Here is a 25,124-nt window from a genome sequence, read left to right on the forward strand (position 1 = left end):
GTATAAGTGGAATTATAAACATATCTACAATTTTGAGCTCACTCCATCATTATTCATACCAGTCATATCTTTAGTAAACTGTACTGTAGAAGGTTCTGGAAATCCCTTATCTGTTATTTGAAAAATGATTTTGTACTGAACCATATTATAGCTTAACATACAGATAAAAGACAGTGAGCTGAGGTTTACAGTAACTAAGTGCATTTACTTTACTTTACTTTACTGTAGGACTTAAGTACAATTCTGAGTCATTTGTGTACTTTTACTCCACTACATTTATTCGAAAACTTTAGTTTATATAGTTACCTTGTAGATTTAGATTATAATCCATTTGAAAACAGCAGGATCTGCTATTTTCTAAAGATTTTTATACAATTGAAAACTTGAAATGGGACATTCTGAACGAGCAATTTGTTGTATTTTTTACTTTTGGTACTTCCATTTTGAAACCAATACCTTTGTATTTTACTCAAGTAAATGTTGAACAGCAGACTTATGTAATGTAATGTACAAAGTACTTCTACATTTACAGTGTTGATACTTTTACTTAAGTAAGAAACATTACTTACGTACTCTTTCCCACCACTAGACTGCGGCACAGCTGGTCCCTGCAAGGCCTCTTTTATCTCTGCCTGCGTGACGCGAACACAGCAGCATCTCTCTATCTATGGCACACTGGATCAGCCTTCTGAAAGCAGGTGCAGGCAGCAGGACGCACGCACCCACGCACGCACAGTTTAGCGGACATCTGAGGACACTGCATTGACTTATTAAATCCGTATAAACTCTTTACCCTAACTCCTATCCTTACCCATGAAAATGTTGTGCCCCAATTCTGCAAGATTCCTGACACATTTGAGACACAAAATGTTGCATGTGTCAGGAATCCTGTGGAATTGGTGAACAAATGTGTTAGAATCTTGTGGAATTGGCGAACAAATGTGTTAGAATCTTGTGGAATTGGCGAACAAATGTGTTAGAATCTTGTGGAATTGGCGAACAAATGTGTTAGAATCTTGTGGAATTGGTGAACAAAATGTGTTAGAATCTTGTGGAATTGGTGAACAAAATGTGTTAGAATCTTGTGGAATTGGTGAACAAAATGTGTTAGAATCTTGTGGAATTGGCGAACAAAATGTGTTAGAATCTTGTGGAATTGAAGTGAAGAGCAACTTGCACACGCAAATATATGCAAAGAAATTAGACATTTACATCTCACAGTGTCTTGACATTAATCATGGCACAGCCTGTAATTTTAATTAAAGACGTTCATTAAATATTAAACAAATAAAAAAAATATTATAACTAAACACAATTTGGGCCAAGCCATGACGATTTTTGAATTAGTGGTATATCGTTACCACATCCATCTTCAGTTGTATGGTCCAAAAGGTTCCAAAGACGAATTCTCCCGCGCTGTACAGTACGTCACACTGTATACTGCACTGTACTTAGTGAGCATAGCTGGCGCAATAAGCTCGGTTGTCCTTGTATATTTTGTCATGAGCCAAAAGCTGAAAGCACGTAAGCTATCAGCTTTGACAGACAGACTTCTCCCGCCGACTGTTGGCTATAGCAGCCCCCATAGGTCCATGTTGACTAGTCAATTCACAGTTATGTTTCAGGCTTTACAAGGCAGGGACGTGCACAAATAAGACATCAAAGAAGGCTTGAGCCCCTGCCCTTTCACCCGTCTGTAAAACAACTGCCCTTTCCCAGACCACGAATGCAGCGTTTACTACACGGTGAAAGATATGGAAAAAATGCCACTCCTTTCCATGCCATTCCCGGAAGGCAGCATTCAGGAGAATTGCTTTTTTTCCGAAAGTCTCCTGAACTTGGAACGCAGCATTTTGCGTTGAACACATTTGTTTAGAAATCCATGTCGTATACACAGACGCATCTCCAGTAGATAAAAGAGTGCTGGGTTGCGACCCGAAAATAGCTGATCTACAAGCTCTCAACGCGTCGCGACGCGTTGAGAGCTTGTAGATCTGCTATTTTTGTCCAAAAGTGCAATTTTACGGGATTTCAGCCCCTTGCCCCTGTAACACTCTCTGCACGTCCCCTGTTACAAGGTACATATCGATAGATCACTAAACAAACAAAAAAACAAGGCAGAAAATTGCTTTGTTTCTTGAAAAGAGACTTCAAAAAGAGCGTCACTGATGAAAGAAAACAACTTGGGGGTGTCATATGGTCACATATTGATTCAGTCTGCTTCCAATTCGGTCTGCGTGTTTGATAAGAGCCCTTAAAGTACTGTATTACACTCCATCATAAAAGGAAAAAAATAATGGTTCTACGCTTCTAAAGAATTGATCAGCGTATAGCACAGAAACTCACCTCGAAGGCCAGCTGAGGCACGGCAGTAACTATCCCCTTTCTTCTCGATGCAAAACCATTTTTTTCCCCCCTCGAAAAGAAAAACGCAACGAAGATGACAACAATGGCTCCTCTATAACAGGAGACAATGGGAGTATCTAAGGGCTATTGTTACAACACACCGTCTGGCCAAACACTGTTCCGAGAACAGCAGAAAAGGAGATGGGGGGGGGGGGTTAAGGTACAACACAATCATGTCATTTTTCAGCACAAGATGTAAATACATGTGCCTTAGCCCCCAAAGAACATGCATGGATGTACAGTCATTTGAGCGTAATGCTGATTCCGTGATGTACTGTTATGGGTGTTCGCAACCTTTGCGTTTGAGGAGAGAATGAAAGACAGCGGTACACAGACAGATAAGAGGTAGAGTGCCTCTGTGTGGATGGACCGAGAACGCAAGTCACTGAACTCCAAGTTGCCGCACGGAACAGGCAACGAACGGGGAAGGCTGGAATGTTAACGGCTTTGATGTCTTTCAACTCCCGTCTTACTCTTGGTCCTCCGAAGGGGAGATGTGGAGACGGACGGAGGGTGTGGGTCACTCCTCCAGAGAGGGTGTGGGTCACACAAAGGGTGGAGAATGATCCCTTCCTCTCTCTCTCTCTCTCCCTCTCATCTGACCTCCAAAACAGCCATTATCAACTCCTGAACTTGTAGTACTGCAAAGAAGTCCGCCCTCCTAAAACCTACAAAACAGAAGAAATGCTGTTATTAAAATTCCAGGAATTCCTCCAGATGAACAGCTGCCAAAAAAAGGAGACAATTGGTAGTTTACAGCTTACGGCATGCAGTCCTCTGGAAGTTCAAACTGTCACGTTCCGATGCCATTATGTGCCAGCTGAGAGTCGACGCTAATATGCAGCACTTGTTAACTTTAAAGCGGCGACTACAATGCAGTGACGTTGACCTAACCTGCTTTGCCCTCACATAGCACACAACTTGTGTTCTTTTTTTGACCAGTGTTGTTTTTGTCAGTACATTTTACGATGATGTCACTGGTGGACGGGTTTCTGAACTGGCCACAGCTCTCCTATGAGACACAGACTGAGTAGAAAAAAATCATGATCGTTAGCGAGGACCAATTATATGAAGATAGGTTGAGAAGTGGTGAAGTCGTCCTTTAACACGCCTGCTCAGGCCTCATTCACACGTATCAAACACAATCAAACAAATGTTTGTATATATATTTCTTTAGGCTACCACAATGCTTTTCCAATGGGAGTCACATGGTTTGACCAAACATTTGTGTTTGATTGCTGGTGGTGTTCTGCCCCTCCCCCCCATCAAACAAAAATGTTTGGTCAAACCATGTGACTCCCATTGGAAAAGCATTGTGGTGGCCTAAAAAAAGAAAAGAAAAAAAAAGGACCAAACATTTGATTGATTGGTGTTTGATACGTGTGAATGAGGCCTCACTGTGAGTTTGGAAACATCATGCATTTCATTGATACTTAAAAAAATACAAAAAAAAGGAAGATTGGTGTCATACCGTTTGCCTACATCCTTTTTATTTTTCATTAGTACCTACACAGAGTTATTAAACTTGCGTTGAAGCTTTTACAGGGGCATGGCTTTCATCCATTAGAGATTAAAACGATTAATGGAAGTCAGTGCAGTACTAAAAACTAAAAAATAACTGGCACAGAGGAAACGTAATGACTAATCTTGTTTTGATCTGCTGTTCAGATATGAGACTCCTTTTCCCCAGTAGGTGGAATTATAATTTCATCAAATATTGTATGCAAGCGCAAAAGCTTGCATACAACATTGTAAGGGTTGAGTGCTCCCTCCCTCCCACTTGCATTTTAGAACTAGGACATTCAGCTCATTATGTAGCCAGAATATGAACCCGGACATGTTGAGTACACCAATGTTTTATGTTAGAAATGTTTAGTATGGGTCCCCAGCATGTAGAAACTGCCGGATGCTAACTTGCATATGTTGAGCAATTGTCACAATTGGCATAATATCTGACCATACCATTAACAACCTATAAGGAAATAAAATTAATCAAAATTTTATCATGCTTTATGTAGCATGTCAAACTAGGGGGTTTTCATGATGCTGAATCCATTCCAAGCATTAGTTTTGCACAAAATACACTCCTTAGGCAAAAATGTGGGCGCAAATCTTTGAATATATATATTCTATCACAGCTTGTTCCTTCAGGAAAAGCAACTAGATGACGATATGTTTGATGTTTGATGAAAAAGAATATCATCCATATTATCGTAATTAAAGATTCGTAATCGCTGCATTCCAAGAAGAGAGTGGATTGGGGTCAGGACGCAGGACATGGTTGTCGTGTGAAAACACAGAAAACTAAACTATTTTAGGGGCGAATGATAGGAAAGTCACATTGAAATGAATGCTTTTTTTGTTGCGTCTTTTCTGGAACCTCCATTTGTAACCCTTTTTGGGGTAGTTGTTGTTTTGTACAGTATATACAGTAGCAAACATACATTTTTGGGTAACTTTTTTCCAGAAAGGATTTAGAAGGCGTTTTTCTGAGAATCGGCCTCACGTCTAAATGGGATATTTATAGTATACAGTATATAGACAGTAAATGGTGAGGGACAGGGAGTGATCGATCGGGATTGGAACACGCAACACAATGTCAGGCTGAATGTCTTTTAACCCATTTAGACCTGAGGACGATTCTTAAAAAAATGTCTTCTAAATCCTGACCGTTTTCTGAAATACCCATGTTTCTATATCAGTGTATTTGGCCGCCGACCCCCATCTGAAAATATGTTGTTCCAGGGACCCCCCCAGAAGCAAAGATTTGAGTTAAAAACGTTCACTATTTTTCAACAGCTAAAGCATAACATAATGCTTGAAAACACCAAAAGGAGTTCCTTCCGGGGTAAATTTTTGGGGGTCTTTGACATGAAATATTGAGCACCACTGACACAGAAACATCCCCATGACATAAACACAACACTTACTATGGCACAGATCATCACAGAGGCGTTTCTCTCTTGTATAAGGCTGCGCTGGTCGGACCTTCAAACTGCAACTTGATGGCCTGTTTCAGGTTGAGCTGGGGGTCCGCCGTCGTCATAGCGACCACGGAGCCCTCGGGCAAGGCACTGGAAGGGGGGGAAACCGGCAGGTCGTAGGAGCAGGGGACGGGCAGAATGTTATTCTTCTTGTGTCCCGGGTCCCACGAGCTCTCTCCCTGCAGCGCCGGGCCCTGGAGCTGATACGGATAACCTAGCGGCGGACTCTCCCTGTTCTTGGGGCCCCTTGAGGGCCCGTCGTGGCCGGGCATCACCCCGAGGGACGCCATGACTGAGTTCCATTTGCCGCCTCCTCCTCCTCCTCCTCCTCCTCCTCCTCCGTACGGCGGCAAACGGTCCGCTTTGATCAGGTTCGAGGAGTTGTTGTTGTGGGCCTTGGCGGGATAGTCAAAGCCGGGAGAGAAGCCGCCTTTCTGCGGCGGCTCACAGCTGTGCATCATGGCCGTGACGACCGTGCAAACGGCCGGGGGAGGAGGAGGAGGAGGGCTGCCCTTCTTGGTGGGGGGGTACTGGCGCCGACTGCTTCCGTGGAGGCTGCCCGCCGCCGAGGGCGGGGGGAGGGTGGAGTGCCGGCTGCGGCTGCGCGGCAGCGAGTGCTGCTGGATCTGCTGCGTGAAGCTCAGGCTGTCGGCCGGCACCGTCTGCACCGTGGTGGCCAGGGAGTGGCAGGTGGACGAGGTCTGGGAGCTCTGCGTGGAGAGGAAGCGCTCCGCCGTGGAGCCCGGGGACGAGGCGGTGGAGGAGGAGGTGGTGGGGGGGGTGGTGCCGGCGGCCGCAGACAGAGACACCGCCGCGGTGCTGCCGCCGCCGCCGCCTTCGCCCCGGTCGCTCCCCGAGCTGGCGAAAGGGGGGCTCTTCCCCCGTCTCCTAGGAGACAGGGCGTTGGAGCCGGAGGAGGAGGAGGGGGGCAACGGCCCGAGGTACGGCTTGGCTCCGTAGCCCTCCAGGAGCCGGACGATGTCGAAGTGCCCGCGCTTCGCCGCCACCGTCACCGGGCGTCGCCCGTAGCGGTCGGCGTGCTCGGGGTCGGCGCCGCGCTCCAGCAGCATGGCCACCACGTGGGCGTGGCCCTCCTGCGCCGCCACGCTCAGCGCCGTGGCGCCCTGCTGCCGGCACGCCCCGTCCACGTGGGCGCCCCGCCCCGCGCCGCCCTCCAGGAGCAGGCGCCCGACCCCCGCGTGGCCCCGCCACGCCACCGAGTGCAGCGGCGGGCGGCCCTCCGCGTCCCGGGCGTCGGGGTCGGCGCCGTGCCTCAGCAGCAGCGCCGCCGCCGCCGCGTCGCCCAGCCAGGCCGCCACGTGCAGCGCCGTGCGCCCCTCGCCGTCCCGCGACTCCAGGGGCGCGCCGCCCTTCTCCGCCAGGAGGGCGGCCATCTCCGTGCAGCGGCCGCCCTCCAGCACCAGGAGGTAGAGCAGCGGGCGGCCCTCGGCGTCGCGCACGTCCGTGTCCGTCCCCCGCCTCATCAGCAGCTCAGCCACCTGGGGACGGGAAAATGACATTTATCATCTATGTGAGTCTGTCTGTAGAGACTCCTGGGAGGAGGACATCTATGTGAGTCTGTCTGTGGAGACTCCTGGGAGGAGGACATCTATGTGAGTCTGTCTGTAGAGACTCCTGGGAGGAGGACATCTATGTGAGTCTGTCTGTAGAGACTCCTGGGAGGAGGACATCTATGTGAGTCTGTCTGTAGTAGCCTCGGAAACCCAGACGTTTTTATTTCCAGGGAGAGAAAAAAAAAAGTCTGGGACAGAGTCCAATTCGGCATAGAGTAGCGCAAACGTCGATCACTCTCTGCTGATTTCTGATCGTCTGCACCTTTGTTAAATTAACGCAATCTCATGTCGCGCAGCTGCGCATAGTTTCTCCCGGTGGAGCTGCCTATGCCATAAAAAGCATAGGTGAGTTCCAGGCTAGTCTGTAGAGACTCCCGGGAGGAGGACAAGAGGAGGAAATAACTCTTTCACCTGTTATCTACAAGCTCGGAGCGCGCTACGATCTTGTAGGTCTGCTATTTTAGAAAAATCGACTGACATAGAAACATAGCTTTTTCAGAAAACTGTCAGGATGTAGAAGACATTTTTCAGAATCTGATCTCAGGTCAGAATGAGTTTAAAACATCCAGTAACACACCTCCCTGTGGCCCTCCAGGAGCGCGGCGCTCAGGGCCGAGTGCCCGTCGTAGGCGCGGTGGTCGATGGGGGAGCGCCGGTCCAGCAGCAGCCGGGCCGTGCCGCAGTGGCCCTCCTGCGCCGCCAGGATGAGCGGCGTGCGCCCCTCGATGTCCATCTCGCCCACGCGCGCCATGCTGCCCCGCTCCGTCAGCAGGGCGCCGCACACCGCCCGGTGGCCCTCGCAGGCCGCCGCGTGCAGCGGCGTCCAGCCCAGGTCGTCCTTGTGGTTCTCGTCCAGGCCGCGGTCGAGCAGCGCGCGCACCACCTCCACGCTGCCGCGCGCCGCCGCCAGGCTCAGCGCCGTGCGGCCCTCGCCGTCGATGGCGTCCACCGCCGCGCCCCAGAAGAGCACGCGGCCCACCGTGCCGATGTGGCCCATTGCGGCGGCGGCCAGCAGCGGCGTGACGGCCGCCGCGGACGCGCCCGTCTCGTCCACGTCGGCGCCGGCCTCCAGCAGCAGCTCCACCACGTCCTCGTGGCCCTCGTAGGCGGCCAGGAGCAGCGGGGTCATGCCGTCGCGGTCGCGGTGGCCTGGGTCGGCACCGCGCTCCAGCAGCAGGGCGACCACCTCGCCGTAGCCCCTGGAATTATTTAGTGTTTGAGTTATTTATTTATTCAGCACAGTATTTTTGACCCCTCTATCACACGGAACTATGCTTTTTGTGTCCAGTATGCCCAAAAAATAGTTCCATGTGATAGAGGGGTCAAAGTTGAACGAAGGTTGCACTAATATTTTAGAAATAGGTCAACAATACAAATGACGTTAGTTTTGTGAATTAATTTACTTTTACTGGGGACTGCGTGGCCCCAGTGCCCCCCACGAAATGACCAGAACTACTAAATATTGACCAAAACCAGAGCAGAACTCCCACCACGGGACTCGGTCAATTAATGAATACAGTTGCAACCACTATATCAAAAGTATTTCATACAGCTTAAGTTAAAAAAATCTGAACTATCCCTTTAAAGGACCACTTCACCACTTTTCATCTTCATTTAATAGGTCCTCACTAATAATTATCGGTTAAAAAAAAGAAATGGTGCAATTCTTTCTACTCTGTCTGTGTCTCATAGGAGGGCTGTGGGCAGTTCAGAATCCATCCTCCAGTGGGAATCCAAGCTAATAGTCGTTCTCACAAAAATGAAAATTTAAAAATCTTTGTAATTTTTTTTTAAACAATCGTGCCATTTCATCATGATTATTAGTGAGGACCTATTATATGAAGATAGGTTGAAAAGTGGTGAAGTGGTCCTTTAACGCCCTATCCAGAATACACGATCGCCGTACATAAAACAAGAACAAAACAACAAACAACATCATGACAGGAACACAGCGGGTCATCCAACCTGAACCCGGCCGCCGTGGGCACGCAGAGCGCCGCCACCGACAGGGCCGTGCGCCCGTCCCCGTCCGCCAGGTCCGCCTGCGCGCCGCCGTCCAGCAGGACCTCCACCGCGTCGCGGTGGCCCATGTAGGCGGCGGCGATGAGCGGCGTGCGCCCCTCGCCGTCGCTGCGCTCCACGGCCGCCCCGTAGTCCAGCAGCGTGCGCAGGATGTCCTCGTGGCCGCCCCAGGCCGCCGCCCGCAGGGCCGTGCGGCCGTCGCCGTCGCCACCGCCGTCGACGGCCGCCCCGGCGTCCAGCAGGAGGCGCACCGCCTCGCCGTGCCCGCCCCACGCCGCCGAGCGCAGCGCCGTCCAGCCCTCGCCGTCGGCGTGCTCCAGGAGCTGCGCCGCCAGCTCGGGGCGGTCCTCCTCCTCCTCCTCCGCCCGGCGCTTGGCCCAGTCCAGGAGCACCGACAGGACCTTTTGGTTTGAAAATAAACACGCTTTTTTTACAAAATATAATTGTTAATACTTCCTTCTCTGCTATTTCTGTTAGCCAGTTAGTAAAAGGCTAGTATTATCTTCAAAAACGATTGTGTACAACAAGGCAGATTTTTTGTGGAATTTGCATACGTTAGCAGGGAAGCTGTATTTTCTGCTTAGCATTGGTTAACCCAATGGTTATAACATTAGACATAGAGACATGTTTAAGAAAAACGACTTAATGACACTAAAACGACTAAAAACATTCTTTAACATTCCAACTGTGTTAATGTGGCTAAAAACGAAAACCACCAAAAAAAGTTTCATTAGAGCAGACTTGTGGTTGAAAATACTGGCACTGGTCACATATGGTAAAATAAAATGAATAAAGAAACAAGATTTAGCTACATACAAACCCCAAAGGGGCTTATCGAGTGGCCTTCCTATAGAAGCTATACCACTTGAGCTTAAATTACCGCTACATGAATAATATTGGTAGGCCTAAAGATAACAAGAATAATGATAATGAAAAAATGCTAATAATGATAATATCAAGTAATAACATGACTAGGGTGTGTTGCCCAAGCTTGTTAATACAAATTGCAGTAATTTGTCTCTTAAAGGACGACTTCACCACTTTTCATCTTCATTATAATAGGTCCTCACTAATAATCATGAAAAAATGGCACGATTTATTTCTACTCAGTCTGTGGGCAGTTTAGAAACTGTCTTCCAGTGACATCATCATGAGGCAGATATTTTTTAAACAAGATTGTTTTACCAAAATATTTAGATTTTCATTATCGTGAGAACGATGGCTTCCATTTTCGCATTGCAACTTTTCAGGACTAGAAAGCCTGCAGTTTCTATTAGCTTGTATTCCCCATCGATTATGTCACTGGAAGACAGTTTCTGAACTGCCCACAGACCGAGTAGAAAATAATTGCGCCATTTTTTCATGATTATTAGTGAGGACCTATTATATGAAGATAGGTTGAAAAGTGGTGAAGTGGTCCTTTAAAAGAACCGAAGCTAGTACAGTACTCTGACATGCGACGGTTAGGTGATTCTGACCTTGACGTGGCCCTGCCTGGCGGCGAGGGTCAGCGGCGTCTGGCCCTGGTGGTCGCCGGCCAGCGGGTCGGCACCGCGGCTCAGGAGGAACGTGGCCACGTCGGCCGAGCCCACGTGGGCCGCGCTGGCCAGCAGCGTCCGCCCGTCCGCCGAGTCCACCCGGTTCACGGACACCCCGCCGTCCAGGAGCATCCGGATGGAGTCCTGCCTCTCCAGGGCCCGGCGCATGATGGTCGACCCTCCGCCGCCGCCGCCCACGCAGTGCACCCCCACGCCAGGGCCTCCGTCCGGGCCGCACGTGGGCGGGAAGACCCCGCTCCGCATCAGCAGCTGGAGGACGTCCTGACCCACCAGAACGGGAGGCGCGTGGTGGTGGTGAGGAGCGGAGGAGGAGGGGGCATGGTGGTGGTGAGGAGCGGAGGAGGAGGGGGCATGGTGGTGGTGAGGAGCGGAGGAGGAGGGGGCATGGTGGTGGGCGCTAGAAGAAGAAGTGAGCCTGGGCGGCACCATCGCCCTGTCGTTGGTGGGCGCGAGCGTCGGCACGCCCGTCCACAGCATCCACAGGGCGAGCAGCGACGGGTTCTCCCTGTGCACGCCCGAGCAGAGCAGGTGCGTGGCCAGCTGGCACGTCTCCTCCGCGTCCAGCCGGGGGGCCCGCAGCGTCAGCGCCATGGCCAGCATGGCGTGGCCCTCGGCCGCGCTGCACAGGTACCTCTGCGTGCAGTACTTGACGTCCGTGAGCCACTCGGCGAAGCTGGCGTGGAAGAGCAGCCGGCTCCCGCCCGGGCCGTCGACGAGCACCGGGGCGAGGGCCGCGAGCTGCGCCTGGAAGTCGCGGGGCCCCAGGGAGGCGTCGCGGGTCCATGCCGCCGTGAAGAGCTCGTGCGGCGTGAGGGGCCGGGGCGCGGCCAGGAGGGCGTTGAGGAGGGGCCGGACGCGGAGGAAGAGCCCCCCCCGGCGGTGGGGGAAGAGCCTCTGGCAGAGCCACAGGTAGAGGCCGTTGAGCGTGCCGGGGATGTCGCGGATCTCCCGCAGGCCCACCAGGGCGCCCGCCACGCCGTCGAGCACGCGCTCCAGGAAGAGGAAGCAGCCGCCGCTCTTGATGTGCAGCAGGTTGAGCATGTCGGCCGTCTCGGGCGTCAGCTGGCGCCGGAGGCCGCCCTCCTCGTCCAGCCGGCGGAGGATGTACTGCTGGACGTCGCGCACCGGGGCGGGCTTCCGCAGGTCGTCCAGACACAGCTTACGGAAACCTGAGAGGAGAAAACCGAGAGGAGAAGAAGGAGAAGAGTGGAGAAAGTAGATTTATTAAGCCATTCTCGGGGCGGGAAGTGGGGACTCCCTTTTGGTGGTAGCAGATCTACAAGCTTGTAGTGCGGCACCGAGTGCCGCACTACGAAATTGTAGGTCTGCTGTTTTTGAAAAATCGTGAACATGTGGCGCAAATCTTTGAATATAATTCTTTCAGAGTTGACGTTTTTAACTCAAATCTTTGCGTCTGGGGGGGTCCATGGAACAACATATTTTCAGATGGGGGGGTCGGCGGCCAAGTAGTAGTAGAGTCCTTGAGATGGAAATGTTTGAGAACGACTGACAGAATGGGTTAATAGGCTCTCTGCACACAACACTACAGAAGCTTTGAGACGTCACACTGTGATAATGAAATTGTAGGACATTCATGAAGCTGGAAATGTAGTCGGGCCGTGAATGTCGGTGGCAAAGAATTACATGGCAGACAATTGAGTATCATTAAACATTTAAAATGATATTAACGACTTATTAACTTTTAGGGCCCTCGTCCCTAAACTAATATAGTTTATAGGGCGGCTGTGGCTCAGGAGGTAGAGCGCAGGTCGTCCAATGATCCCTGGGTCGGCGGTTCGAATCACGGCTCCTCCTGTCCACATGTCAAAGTGTCCTTGGGCAAGACACTGAACCCTACATTGCCTCCAATGAGTTGGTCGGTGTGAGCTCGCCAGTCGCCACCATTGGTGTGTGAATGTGGGAAGTGAGGATGCTGGTGTTGACTGTTCGCCGCTTCACCTCCCAATGTATGAATGAATTAGCCATTGTAAAGCACTTGGAAAAACGCTATAAAAATGCAATTCATTATAAACTTCTTTGCCTTTTATAGCGCCCTATATACTTTGTCCCGCAGGTCTATACTAAGATCTCTTATGTCCCTCTACAGAAAATCTCTTCACCGAACATATTGATCTGATTAAATATTGATGGCATTGATCTACGCAAGCTTGTAGATCTGTTCTTTTTGCCCCAGAAGGTTTGCCCCAGAATAGGGAAGCTAGAGTTCACGTGCGGTTGACACTTAACGATGTTCTAGTCAGATCAGGAAGAGAAATTCTGATTAAGAAATTACACACTTCACATTCTTGCCTGGAGCAATTTATTCCACGAACAAAGTGTTACCATAGTGCCTTCTTGACATAAATTATTGTGAGGCGACATTGTGAGGGTGACAGTTCTGTGCTGACATGCCATTCTCACATTAAAATCAGATCAGAAAATGGCATGGTGTCTGACGATATTTGACACTCCATCTGGTTTGGATATTTCAAGATGGGTGACTACAGGTTTTCAACAACGTTATTTTTTTTGGCATAATATCTAAATGGCGAAGCGGTTGCGCAAAGACCCGCCCGGCAGCACTGTTTAATGCAATTTATTTGTGCGTGTTATAAGTATTTTTTGCGCAACCGCTCCGTCATTTAGAATTGAATTAGGCAGTTCTTTGCACACAGTATCGCCAGTTATACCTGAATATCGTTGACTGCCGGGTGGGAACCTTGTATGTGCAAAACCTTCCCTTTATTAATAATGTGTTAGTGACACTAGCCGATCTACAAGCAGATTGGGAGATCGATCTGCCACTCTCACTACTTTCGCGCCATGAGACGCTATTAACCCATTTAGACCTGAGGAAAGCGTCTGTGTCGTCTTAGCTTTTAACCACTTTAACCGTCATTTAAAACTTTAGCTGTTGAAAAATAGCAGATCTACAAGCTCATAGCGCAAGCTATTTTTTGAAAAATCGTGAAAATGTGGCACAAAATCTTTTGAATAAATATTCTTTCAGAACGTTTTTTCTAACTCAAATCAAATGCTTCTTAATTTGGAGTCCCTGGAACTACATATTTTCAGATGGGAGGTCCACATGCCAAATACAGATAATTCTGGGGGTCTTTGAGGTGGCAAAGGTTTAGCACCACTGATATAGAAACATGGGTTTTTCAGAAAACCTTTAGGATTTAAAAGAAGAATGTTTTTTTTAGAATCGGTCTCGGGTCTAAATAGGTTAAGCTAAATAAAAAAGAATTAACCATGCTCAGCGGCACGTTCCCTCTAGACAATTTAGACAATGATGCATGTGACACATTCACAGTGTACTGAAGTGTAATAAAGCTGTGCTTCCTAAATAAGGGCTGCATGCACATTTTAATAGCTAGTTTTCTTTGTTGAAATTTCTCAAAGCAAATGAAGAATAATATATTGTTTGCTCATAGCTAACAATACAAAAAAAAAGTAATATTGAATGACCAGAAAATACATTTTTGGGACACACAAATGTCTCGTTTCATAATAAAAAGGTGCCTGTTGTGAGATGCAAGTACATTGAAAAGTTTTAGTGCGCTAACTTTGCTCCTCAGAAATGTATAGTTATTAATATTAATCCTACTATAAATGCGCCACGTCTCTGTGCGTGCGTGTGCGGTTGTAAAGCACGTAACTCGACAACCCTTTGCCCCACCGACTTCACGTTCAAAATGGAAATGAAGAGTTCGACATAGTACATGCATAAACTTTCCTTAATGATTATATCTGGTTTAAGTATTCATTTATGATATATATTTTCTCTAATATTAAGGTTATTTTTGCAGCACAGAGGTAGTTTGTGACGTATAGTCGCCTGAAGGACACTTATTATGGCACATGCCAAAGAGGCCTTGTGGACAATACTGGGCATGCGATAAGCCCCCCCCCCCATTAGAGGTGTTGTGGGCTTGTAGATCAGCTATTTTCAGCAAGTGAAAAAATAAACAGTCATTACAACGGCATCAAGGCACCGCCAAAACACATTTTGTTCGACTAAATCCACTGTAGATTTAGTCGACTAAAATCTTATGATATTTAGTCGAAGAGGCAGGAAAAAGAGGGTATGCGCTGGGTGAGGATCGAGGACTCTCTAAACTCTGGATTGGCCAGATTGACACCCGCAGTGTTGATTTCGTCGACTAAAACCAAGACGAAAAATGTTCGCCGACTACCTTTTTCCACTCACGAAAACTAAATTGAAAACGAAATAAAAACTAAGCTACAGTATGATGACTAAAACTAAGACTAAATATACTGACAATTTCGTCAACAAATAAAAACTAGACTAAAATGTTAGGAAGGGACTAGTGGACAAGAGATCCACTATAAGTCATTTTACAATTAGTTGCATGCTGAAAATAGACGATATACAAGCCCACAACGCGTTGCAGCACGGCGTGTTGTGGGCTTGTAGATCGGCTATTTTCAGCAAGTGGAGAAAGAAAACAGTCATTACGACGGCATCAAGGCACGCCAAAACACATTTTGTTCGACTAAATCCACTGTAGATTTAAAACCAGACTAACACTACAACATTTCCAGGTGACTCAAATGTTGACTAAAACTAAAGGAAAACTATTCAAGAGACTAATGACTGAAACTAAAATTAAAAACAACACTGCGTGAGACGCACAAATCTGACCCATTGGTTGGGTTCTAGCAGAGCCATCTAATAGAAGAGTTACGACATTGAGGGGGTGGAAACCGAGCGCTCGGTCGCTGTTCATGCAGCCTGAACTGAGACAACCTGGAGTTGGAAATGCATTGTTTCCAACGGGGGCGGCGCAAATAAGAGCTATTTTAAGCATGTGTGCCAACATGACAAGTGTTTTTAAAGTATTGTACAGTAAAAACTAAAGTCTAAAGTTGCACTATTACTACAAAACAATCTAAAATAAAGGGATTCAAGATCATTAAAGCCTGAGTCCAATTTATTTCTGCCTACTTCACCTACAAATGCCTCCATGGCCTCGCCACACGGTATCATGTCTGACCTCCTCAAAGACTATACACCCCTGAGCGGAACCTGAGATCCTCGGACATGGAGCTCTTCACCTAACCTGACGCTGCCAGATGGGGGCGGTATTGGGTAACCATGTTCCCCAACACAGCACTCATCTGGGATCTCTCAGGGAGTTGAGCTGACACAAATCCGTTCCGTACCGAACCAATCAGCGTGAGCTAAGGGCGGGATATGTGCGAAACCGGATGTGAAGCTATATAGACACGTCAATATGATTGGTTGTGTTTGCACGCCCACACGGTGATAGACAGACGGTCCCATCCAATCATCTACCAAGTATCTTGAAAAAAAAGGAACAGCCTCGTCATCGAATTTGCTTCCGCGATCCCAGATCCCAATAAGCTGTGAAACTAATTTGTGTAGCAAGCTTCTTGGATCTGGCAGCGTCAGGTTACTCTTCACCATCCGTCACGCTAAAAAGCGGACCCTCTGCGATAGAAGCCTTCTATGTGGCAGCCCCCTTCCCTCTGGAACTCTCTCCCCTTGGAGATAGAAGCCTTCTATGTGGCAGCCCCCTTCCCTCTGGAACTCTCTCCTTCTATGTGGCAGCCCCCTTCCCTCTGGAACTCTCTCCTTCTATGTGGCAGCCCCCTTCCCTCTGGAACTCTCTCCTTCTATGTGGCAGCCCCCTTCCCTCTGGAACTCTCTCCTTCTATGTGGCAGCCCCCTTCCCTCTGGAACTCTCTCCTTCTATGTGGCAGCCCCCTTCCCTCTGGAACTCTCTCCCCTTGGAGATAGAAGCCTTCTATGTGGCAGCCCCCTTCCCTCTGGAACTCTCTGATAGAAGCCTTCTATGTGGCAGCCCCCTTCCCTCTGGAACTCTCTGATAGAAGCCTTCTATGTGGCAGCCCCCTTCCCTCTGGAACTCTCTGATAGAAGCCTTCTATGTGGCAGCCCCCTTCCCTCTGGAACTCTCTCCCTTTGGAGATTCGCCAGACGCCTACGTTGGACTCTTTCAAGTCGGCACCGAAGAGAAACGTGTTCACTCAGGCTTTTGGCAATTAAGTTTGTTTTCTGTTTTTCTGTTTTGTAAAGCGTCCTTGGGGTTTGTTGAAAGGCGCTATATAAATTCAAGTTATTATTATTATTATTACTGCCGGTCCAGGACTTGTCCCTATTTGTTGTCCCCCATTCTCAATAGAGCGTCGCAGTCCCGCCCCCTCGAGAGACCCGGAAAATAAATAAACCCGTTCATTTTTCTCATAGACTTTTCAGAAAGTATTTATTTAAAGACGTTTACGCAAAAACAAACACAAATTTTCAGACCAAACAAAGAATTAGAAAGTAGAAAAAAACGGCAGTTTTTCTTCTTTGTAATTATTTGTTTGGTCCAAAATATTGTGTGCGTTGTCATGATTTGTCACGACAAGAGTTGGCTTCGTACGACGCTTAAAAGGTCTTTAAATAAATACGTTTTGAAATGCCTATGGGGAAAATGCATTGGGATTAATTTCCTGGGCCTGGCGTCTACATGAAAGGGGGCGGGACTGCAACGCTCTATAGAAGTCTATGTAGGAGAGCCGCCATTGGACTGGCCCCCATGAAGTGAACGGAGTTTGCGTAACTCCGTCTATATCTAAGGCTCTGAGTTCCGGGCAGCGTACAGTATACCGTACAGTACGTACCTGAGAACATCCTGCACACCGCCTTGTTCTGCCGCCGCACCGAGCAGAGGAGCAGCAGCCAGCTGGGCAGCAGCTGCTGGTGGTTGGCCAAGAGCTCAGCGATGGAACCGCTCCTCTTCGCGGAGGAGGAGGAGCCTCCTTGGGCTCCTCCTCCTCCTCCTCCAGCGACCCCTCCTCCTCCGTCCACTCCCGCCGCCGCCCCGAAACCACAGCCCGTGTCCAAGGAGTCCACCACCAGCATCAGACTCTGGCCGGGAGGGGGGAGGTCCAGCAGGGGCAACAACACAGCCCTGCATGGTGGTGGTGAGAGGGTGAGAGAGAGAGAGAGAGAGAGAGAGAGAGAGAGAGAGAGAGAGATATCACACTGTGACAAAGCTAGTCACAACCCAGGGCGCGGAAGGACACGACACAGGCAGTTGTTCCTTGAATTTGTCTTTATTCCTTTCATGTGCAGGGAATTACACACAATAATATCCTTTTACACAGGAGAGGTGATCTCCCCACTGTCCGGACAGAGCTTATCTTCTGAGTGTTTGTGGAGATGACTGATTTATCCTGTTGTGCCTTAATCAAGTCCATGCACAACAGGTGCACAGCCACACCCAACTCTGAGTCCAGTTCTAGTTTGACTCAGGCCAGGTGTGACTGCTTAACTCAGTCATCCTCCTTCCCACACACACACTGGAAAAGATCTACTCAAAAACCAGAGCAAAATGGAATGCTATTTAGCTCTGAACAGAGAATACACACACACTGCGTGAAAAGAGGAGTTAACAGGCAATTATGGGCACTGTATTCTGCCCGTAAACCTCAAGTTTAGCGGACATACAGTTAATATACGGTAATATACAGGTGTGATGGTACAATTTGTGAGTTTACCGGAGTTTGTTGGAAAGTTTAACAGGAGTTTCCTGTAATATACACATCCGTATTCCATGCTTTTTGCGCAGTGACAGTTAGTAGAGGACCTGGCTGAGATATGTATGCACTTAATTTAGGAGAATATCTCAACTGTTTTTGGCTAATATGACCGCCGCGAACAACTTGGAAACTGTGAAGAATTCTCTATCCGGGTCGAAATACCCGAAAATGACCGCGCCCTTTTAAAAATGACCGCTAGTTCAAACATGGCTGTATCTTCTAAACCGTTGGAGCTACATATTTTCTGAGGTGCTCAAAACGTAGCAGAATACTTGAGCACAGTAACTGGCCCAAAACGAAGGAAAACATTAACTCGATATAGACTCAGTGAACACAGTCTTGCGATTGAGAAAGGCCGCCATAGGCAGACCTGGCTCCCAAGAGAAGACAGACTGTACACCCACTGCCCACAAAACGAGGTAGACTGAGCTACACTTCCTAACCGTCTGCCCACTGTACCAAGACATCAGAGACACGTACTGTCCACTGTACCAAGACATCAGAGACACATACTGTCTGTCCACTGTACCAAGACATCAGAGACACGTACTGTCCACTGTACCAAGACATCAGAGACACGTACTGTCCACTGTACCAAGACATCAGAGACACGTACTGTCCACTGTACCAAGACATCAGAGACACATACTGCCCACTGTACCAAGACATCAGAGACACATACTGCCCACTGTACCAAGACATCAGAGACACATACTGTCCACTGTACCAAGACATCAGAGACACATACTGTCCACTGTACCAAGACATCAGAGACACGTACTGTCCACTGTACCAATATATCTGAGACATATACTGTCTGTCCACTGTACCAAGACATCAGAGACACATACTGTCTGTCCACTGTACCAAGACATCAGAGACACGTACTGTCTGCCCACTGTACCAAGACATCAGAGACACGTACTGTCTGCCCACTGTACCAAGACATCAGAGACACGTACTGTCTGCCCACTGTACCAAGACATCAGAGACACGTACTGTCCACTGTACCAATATATCTGAGACATATACTGTCTGTCCACTGTACCAAGACATCAGAGACACGTACTGTCTGTCCACTGTACCAATACATCAGAGACACATACTGTCTGTCCACTGTACCAAGACATCAGAGACACATACTGTCTGTCCACTGTACCAAGACATCAGAGACACGTACTGTCCACTGTACCAATATATCTGAGACATATACTGTCTGTCCACTGTACCAAGACATCAGAGACACATACTGTCTGTCCACTGTACCAAGACATCAGAGACACATACTGTCTGTCCACTGTACCAAGACATCAGAGACACATACTGTCTGTCCACTGTACCAAGACAGACATATACTTTCCACAGATTACAATCACCCAAGGAGAGTTTGAAAGCATGACTATTGACAAAAAACTCCCATAGCTGTTGGGTGAAGTACAACAATGTGCAAACACTGCAGAGAGATTTGTGAGCTGCTGTGACAGGAGAAGGATGTCAAATGGAATACAAGCACCTTAAGGAATACAAACCATTGTGTGTACGCTGCTTATCAAAAGTATAAAGCTAACACCTTCTATAAGGATGTGTATTGTATAACTATATCTCGGACAGAAAATGCACAATCCTTTTTATAGTTTCACAAGATAGTATTACCCAAAGTGTTCTGATCATCTGCACCTTTGTTAAATTGACGCACACACACACACACACACACACACACACACACACACACACACACACACACACACTCCTCTCTCTCTCTCTCTCTCTCTCTGTGTCGCTCTAATTAATTAGTCTCATGTCCTGCAGCTGTTCCTAATTCCAGTTTATTGTTTATTGTTTTATTGTTTATTGTTTATAAGGATCCCCATTAGCTTTTGCCTTGACAAAAGCTAGTCTTCCTGGGGTCCGACACAGACAAACATTTAACATAGGCAATACTTACAATTGTTTACAAACACTAACTCAACATAAAACAGTAAAATAAAATATAAAATAAGAAAAACAAAGAAAAAAACAAAAACAAAAAAAAGAACATAGGAGAAAATAAAAAACAAAGAAACATAGCAATAAAAAAAATAAAAATAAAAATCACTTTCAACACATTATACATTTGAATTGTTCTTTTCCCAGGGTTACTGCAGTATGATTTACATAAGGTGTTCTTTTAACTTGATTTTAAAGATGAATTTTGTATTTGTATTGGTTATACACTTTGGTAGTGCATTCCAACCTATTACTGCTCTATAGATAATAGAAGATTTAAGAATATTTGTTCTTGGTTTAGGTGCCACCAAAACACCCGAACTGGCTTGTCTAGTCATATGATTATGTTCGTCTCTTACATGTGCTACCTGTTCAGAGAAATACTGTGGTTTTTTGTCCATTAATACATTTCTGAAAAACGTAAGAATACGTGAATGTAATCTATTCTCAACAGTAAGCCATGATAGATTTCTGTGCATTTCTGCAATGTGTGTCCTGTTGGAACACTGGAGAGCTAATCTGGCAGCTTTGTTTTGAGCTATTTGTAATTTATGTATGTCTGTTTTTGTAGCCGATGACCAGATGACTGGGCAATACTCAAGTTGTGATAACACTAGAGCTTGAATTACTGCTTTCCTAGTGTTTAGTGTTATGTAGCTAGAACATTTCCTGGTTACGGCAATACTTCTTCCCATTTTAGTTACTATATTGTCAATTTGTTTAGTCCAATTAAGTTTAGGATCTAGTACCACTCCAAGTAATTTAGCCTCTGTTACCTGTTCTACTGGCTTCCCGGCAAGTGACAGGCTCAGTTGAGGATCACCCTCTAGCTTATGTCTAGATCCAAACACCATGCACTTGGTTTTAGCAATGTTCAATACTAATTTATTCTCATCAACCCAATCCGCTACTGCTTTTATTTCATACTTTAGTATATCATTTAATTCACCTACTGTAGATGCTGTACTGTACATTGTCGAGTCATCCGCGTACATTACTACATTAGATTTATTCAATACCAAAGGTAAGTCATTAGTAAATATCGAAAATAGGAGAGGCCCTAATGAGCTTCCCTGAGGAACCCCGCACTGCAGCTCCTTACTGTCAGAAAAGCTTCCGTTGAAATATACCCTCTGCTTTCTCTTTGACAGGTAGCTCCCCATCCAAGACAAAGCAACAGCGCCAAAACCATAGCATTCAAGCTTTCCTAATAACAAATCATGATCGATAACATCAAAAGCAGCACTGAAATCTAACAGTACTGTCCCCACAAGTCTCTTATCATCCATATTCTTTAGCCAATCATCAGTCATTTGTGCCAGAGCAGTGCTTGTGGAGTGACCTTCTCTGTATGCATGTTGGCAGTTTGTTATCAGCTCATTACTTGCTAGATAGTCTTGAATCTGATCATATACAATCTTTTCTAGAATTTTACTCAGTACTGGAAGAAGACTTATCGGACGACTGTTTGGACCAGCAAATGCTGCTCTTTTATCCTTGGGCAGTGGAATAACCTTTGCTTCCTTCCAAATCTTGGGGCATACACCATACTCTAGGCATTTATTGAATATGTGACATAAGGGCCTTGAAATATATTTAGCTGCTATTCTAAGTAATTTGCAGTCAAGATTGTCTGTGCCTGAAGGTTTGTCATCCGATAGATGTAACAGCGTTTTTTCAATATTTCCCTCCACAACCTGGTGAAATCCAAACATACACTCCTTTCCTCTCATTATACAATTTGTGATGTTGTTATTTGACCCATTGTTGCCTATTGTATTTGTACACATGTCATTCCTCAGTTTATCCACCTTGTTTATAAAGTAATTATTAAAATAATTTGCTATTTCATATGGCTTTGTGATAAATGACCCGTCTGTTTCTATAAAAGAGTTATACATGTTTGGATTCCTCCCCATTATATTATTCAGCGTTTTCCACAGCATCTTTTTATCATTTTTAGCATCATTAATTTTAAGCACAAAGTATTTCTTCTTTTTATTATTATTCAATTTTGTCACTGCATTTCGAAGTTTGCAGTAATGTTGCCTATCCAATAGTAACCCTGATTTATCTGCAGCTCTTTTTGCATCATTACGGTTGGCCATTAATCTCCTCAATTCACAGTCCAACCAGGGAGCATTTTTTGACCGTGCAGTCCATTTTTTCATTGGAGCATGTTTATCAGCAATCTCCAAAAACATTTTCATGAACTCACTTAGCGCTTTTTCTGGATTTTCATTATTGCATATATCGGACCAGCTTACACTACTTATTTCTCCCTCAAATGATGCCTCATTAAACATTTTATAAGACCTTCTATAAATAATCCTAGAGCCAGCTTTAGGTATATGAGTTTTTCTAACAACTGCAATCAAGTTATGATCACTGCAACCCACTGTTACTGATATTGCCTTGGAACATTGCTGGGGTCTGTTAGTATAGATGTGATCAATACATGTTTTTGTTGTTACAGCAAACTTGTTTGTGACAGTTCTTGTTGCCGATGTTACTAGCTGAGACAGGTTACATATTTTAGCAACAGACATTATTTTCTTCCACATGGGGCAATTGACATTAAATGCATTTATGTTCATATCTGTCAGGAAGTAAATTTCATTATTATAATCAGCTGTTTTGTCCAACATTTCACAGATGTTATCCAGATACTTAGCATTTGCACTTGGTGGCCTGTAACAGCACCCAATTAAAATAGGTTTTAAATGTGGTATATGTATCTGTAACCATAATGCTTCAATTTCATTCATCATTAAGTCACATCTCTTTTTTACCGGAATATCATGTTTCACATAGATGGCAACGCCACCCCCATGCTTGTCTCTATCCCTTCTGAACACATTATAACCATCAATTGCAACTTCTGCATCATCAAAAGTTGAGTCAAGGTGTGTCTCTGATATCGCTAGTATGTGAAAGCTGTCTAGAGAGAGAGAGACACAAACACACAGACAGACAGACAGACAGACAGACAGACAGACAGACCAGGGCGTGTGGATTAGTGTCATCGTTCATCAATATGTTCATTATGTTCTCCTATAAACTTTTACGACGACCTCCCATTGCATCAAAACGACTTTGGCAAATATTGCTCATATAACATTCATGACAATAACGCTCACTGAAATTAACCAGGGGTGTGGTGTGGCGCGTGGAATTGAGAGAGAGAGAGAGAGAGAGAGAGAGAGAGAGAGAGAGGCAGAGAGAGAGGCAGAGAGGGAAGATTCTGTTATTGCATCACATTATAAAAGTAGGCAGCAGAGCAGATTCTAACTCCACAGAGAGGCAGAGACATAATGAAAGCCATTCCATCACTGAGCTGGCAACACAGACTGACAGGCCAGTGATAAAAAAACACTGGAGCAATGAAAGAAGCGCCATTTATGCAGCACAAATCGTGTCGGAATTCTTGGAGAAATGCCTGAGCGACAATAACGCCGATTTCTATAGCGGCACATGAGGTGATGTTTCGGGGGGAGCGAGCCAAGATCGCTCCTGTTCAGGCAGGCCTTTTCAGTCAAGTTCCCATCATCTCATCATGGCCTTCTTCATAATAATCCCTGACCCAACCTGCCTGTCTGCCTGCCTCCCTCCCTCCCTCCCTCCCTCCCTCTGCCTCAGCGCTATACTCTCTCCTGAGGCTTGGTGCTGGATAGCGCAGCGATCCGCTGATGACTCAGGCCGATGGAACCTCTGGGATGCGATTCCCTCCCGCCCTGGGCACACACACACACACACACACCACACACTCATGCTGGCATTTGCGATGGATTTTTCACACAAAGTCTCCTACAAACATACAGAACACAGCTTCTTTTTTTCTGTGTGTGTGTGTGTGTGTGTGTGTGTGTGTGTGTGTGTGTGTGTGTGTGAGTGTGAGAGCGAGTCTTCTGCCCGCTGTTCTGTCCATTCTGACCGGCAGGAGGTTCCTGCTGCAGTCAGTCGGATGACTTCCACTCTCTTATCATGTGCCAGCCCAGTGGGCACCCTTTCCAAAGCTCATGTACCGGTACTTAACCCATTCTGACCTGAGATCAGATTCTAAAAACGTCTTCTACATCCTGACAGTTTTCTGAAAAAGCTATGTTTCTATGTCAGTCGTTCTTCGATTTTTCAAAAATAGCAGACCTACAAGCTCGTAGCGCGCCACTCGGTGGCGCGCTATGAGCTTGTAGATCTGCTATTTTCCAATAGCTAAGTCCTCTCGCATGGCTTATGGGCACCCAAAAACAATAGGTAGCCCACTTCTGAAGCCCCTCAAAGACTTTTGCGTTATGTTTTTTCATCTTTCACTTATTCGTCTATCTGTCGTCTCGATCTATATCCACACACACACACATCTCCCAACATGAACAAGCTCTTCAATCTTTTCTCCTATGCTAGCATACGTTGTGCAAGTTCTTCTAAATGCAATGACTCATATATTTAGCTCATATGTAATGCAACAGAGCAGACATTATCTGCGGATATGAACTCTCTCCCACAGCCACAACGTGAAGTGTAAAGTGTGGAAGTGTGCCAAAAAGAATGACTTGAGGAAAATGGTTACTGCGATAGAAGTATTGCACTTTCATAGAATGTGTCACATTTATGTGTAAGACCTCAAACAGGATGTACCATTACTCTTCCAAGTTTCTGTCAAGAGTTTTCCATAATTATCAGAATTTGCTGGTCCGGCATCATATAATATTATACTATTATGACAATTTTGTGTCATTTCTCTTGAATTAGCACTACTGTACAACAACCCAATGCAAGTCTCTGATACATACATTTGTGTTTGGGTAAGCGTCATAGCTTTATCAAGTCAAATACATGATTGAACAAGGTTTTATCTGCTAAAAGAAATACGTGTGCAATGTCACGTGTGTATCGAGCTAGACACTCCAAACATCACCTTGGCGGTGGTAATGCATTATCCATGGGAGCATGATCCAGTGTGCAGTCTATTTTTGTAGGATAACAGCTTGCTTACCTTG

The 25,124-nt window shown here is 46.5% G+C and overlaps 1 protein-coding gene across 3 annotated transcripts in view; it reads right to left on the reverse strand.

The window, feature by feature from the left end:
• Positions 1 to 1,225: 1,225 nt before the first annotated feature.
• Positions 1,226 to 25,124, reverse strand: part of ankrd50l (ankyrin repeat domain 50-like) — a 34,952-nt gene continuing 11,053 nt past the window's right edge. For all 3 annotated transcript variants that reach the window (XM_083777161.1, XM_083777162.1, XM_083777160.1), the window contains exons 3-8: positions 17,221 to 17,510; positions 10,465 to 11,714; positions 8,930 to 9,387; positions 7,542 to 8,163; positions 5,337 to 6,889; positions 1,226 to 3,074 (exon numbers count right to left, since the gene is read on the reverse strand). In XM_083777161.1, the coding sequence (XP_083633287.1) occupies positions 5,351 to 6,889; positions 7,542 to 8,163; positions 8,930 to 9,387; positions 10,465 to 11,714; positions 17,221 to 17,510 (4,159 nt within the window). In that variant the 3' untranslated portion in view covers positions 1,226 to 3,074; positions 5,337 to 5,350. The remainder of the gene's footprint in view (positions 3,075 to 5,336; positions 6,890 to 7,541; positions 8,164 to 8,929; positions 9,388 to 10,464; positions 11,715 to 17,220; positions 17,511 to 25,124) is intronic.

This window comes from Protomyctophum parallelum, assembly GCF_964188405.1.
Source record: "Protomyctophum parallelum genome assembly, chromosome: 11".
Taxonomy (NCBI): domain Eukaryota; kingdom Metazoa; phylum Chordata; class Actinopteri; order Myctophiformes; family Myctophidae; genus Protomyctophum; species Protomyctophum parallelum.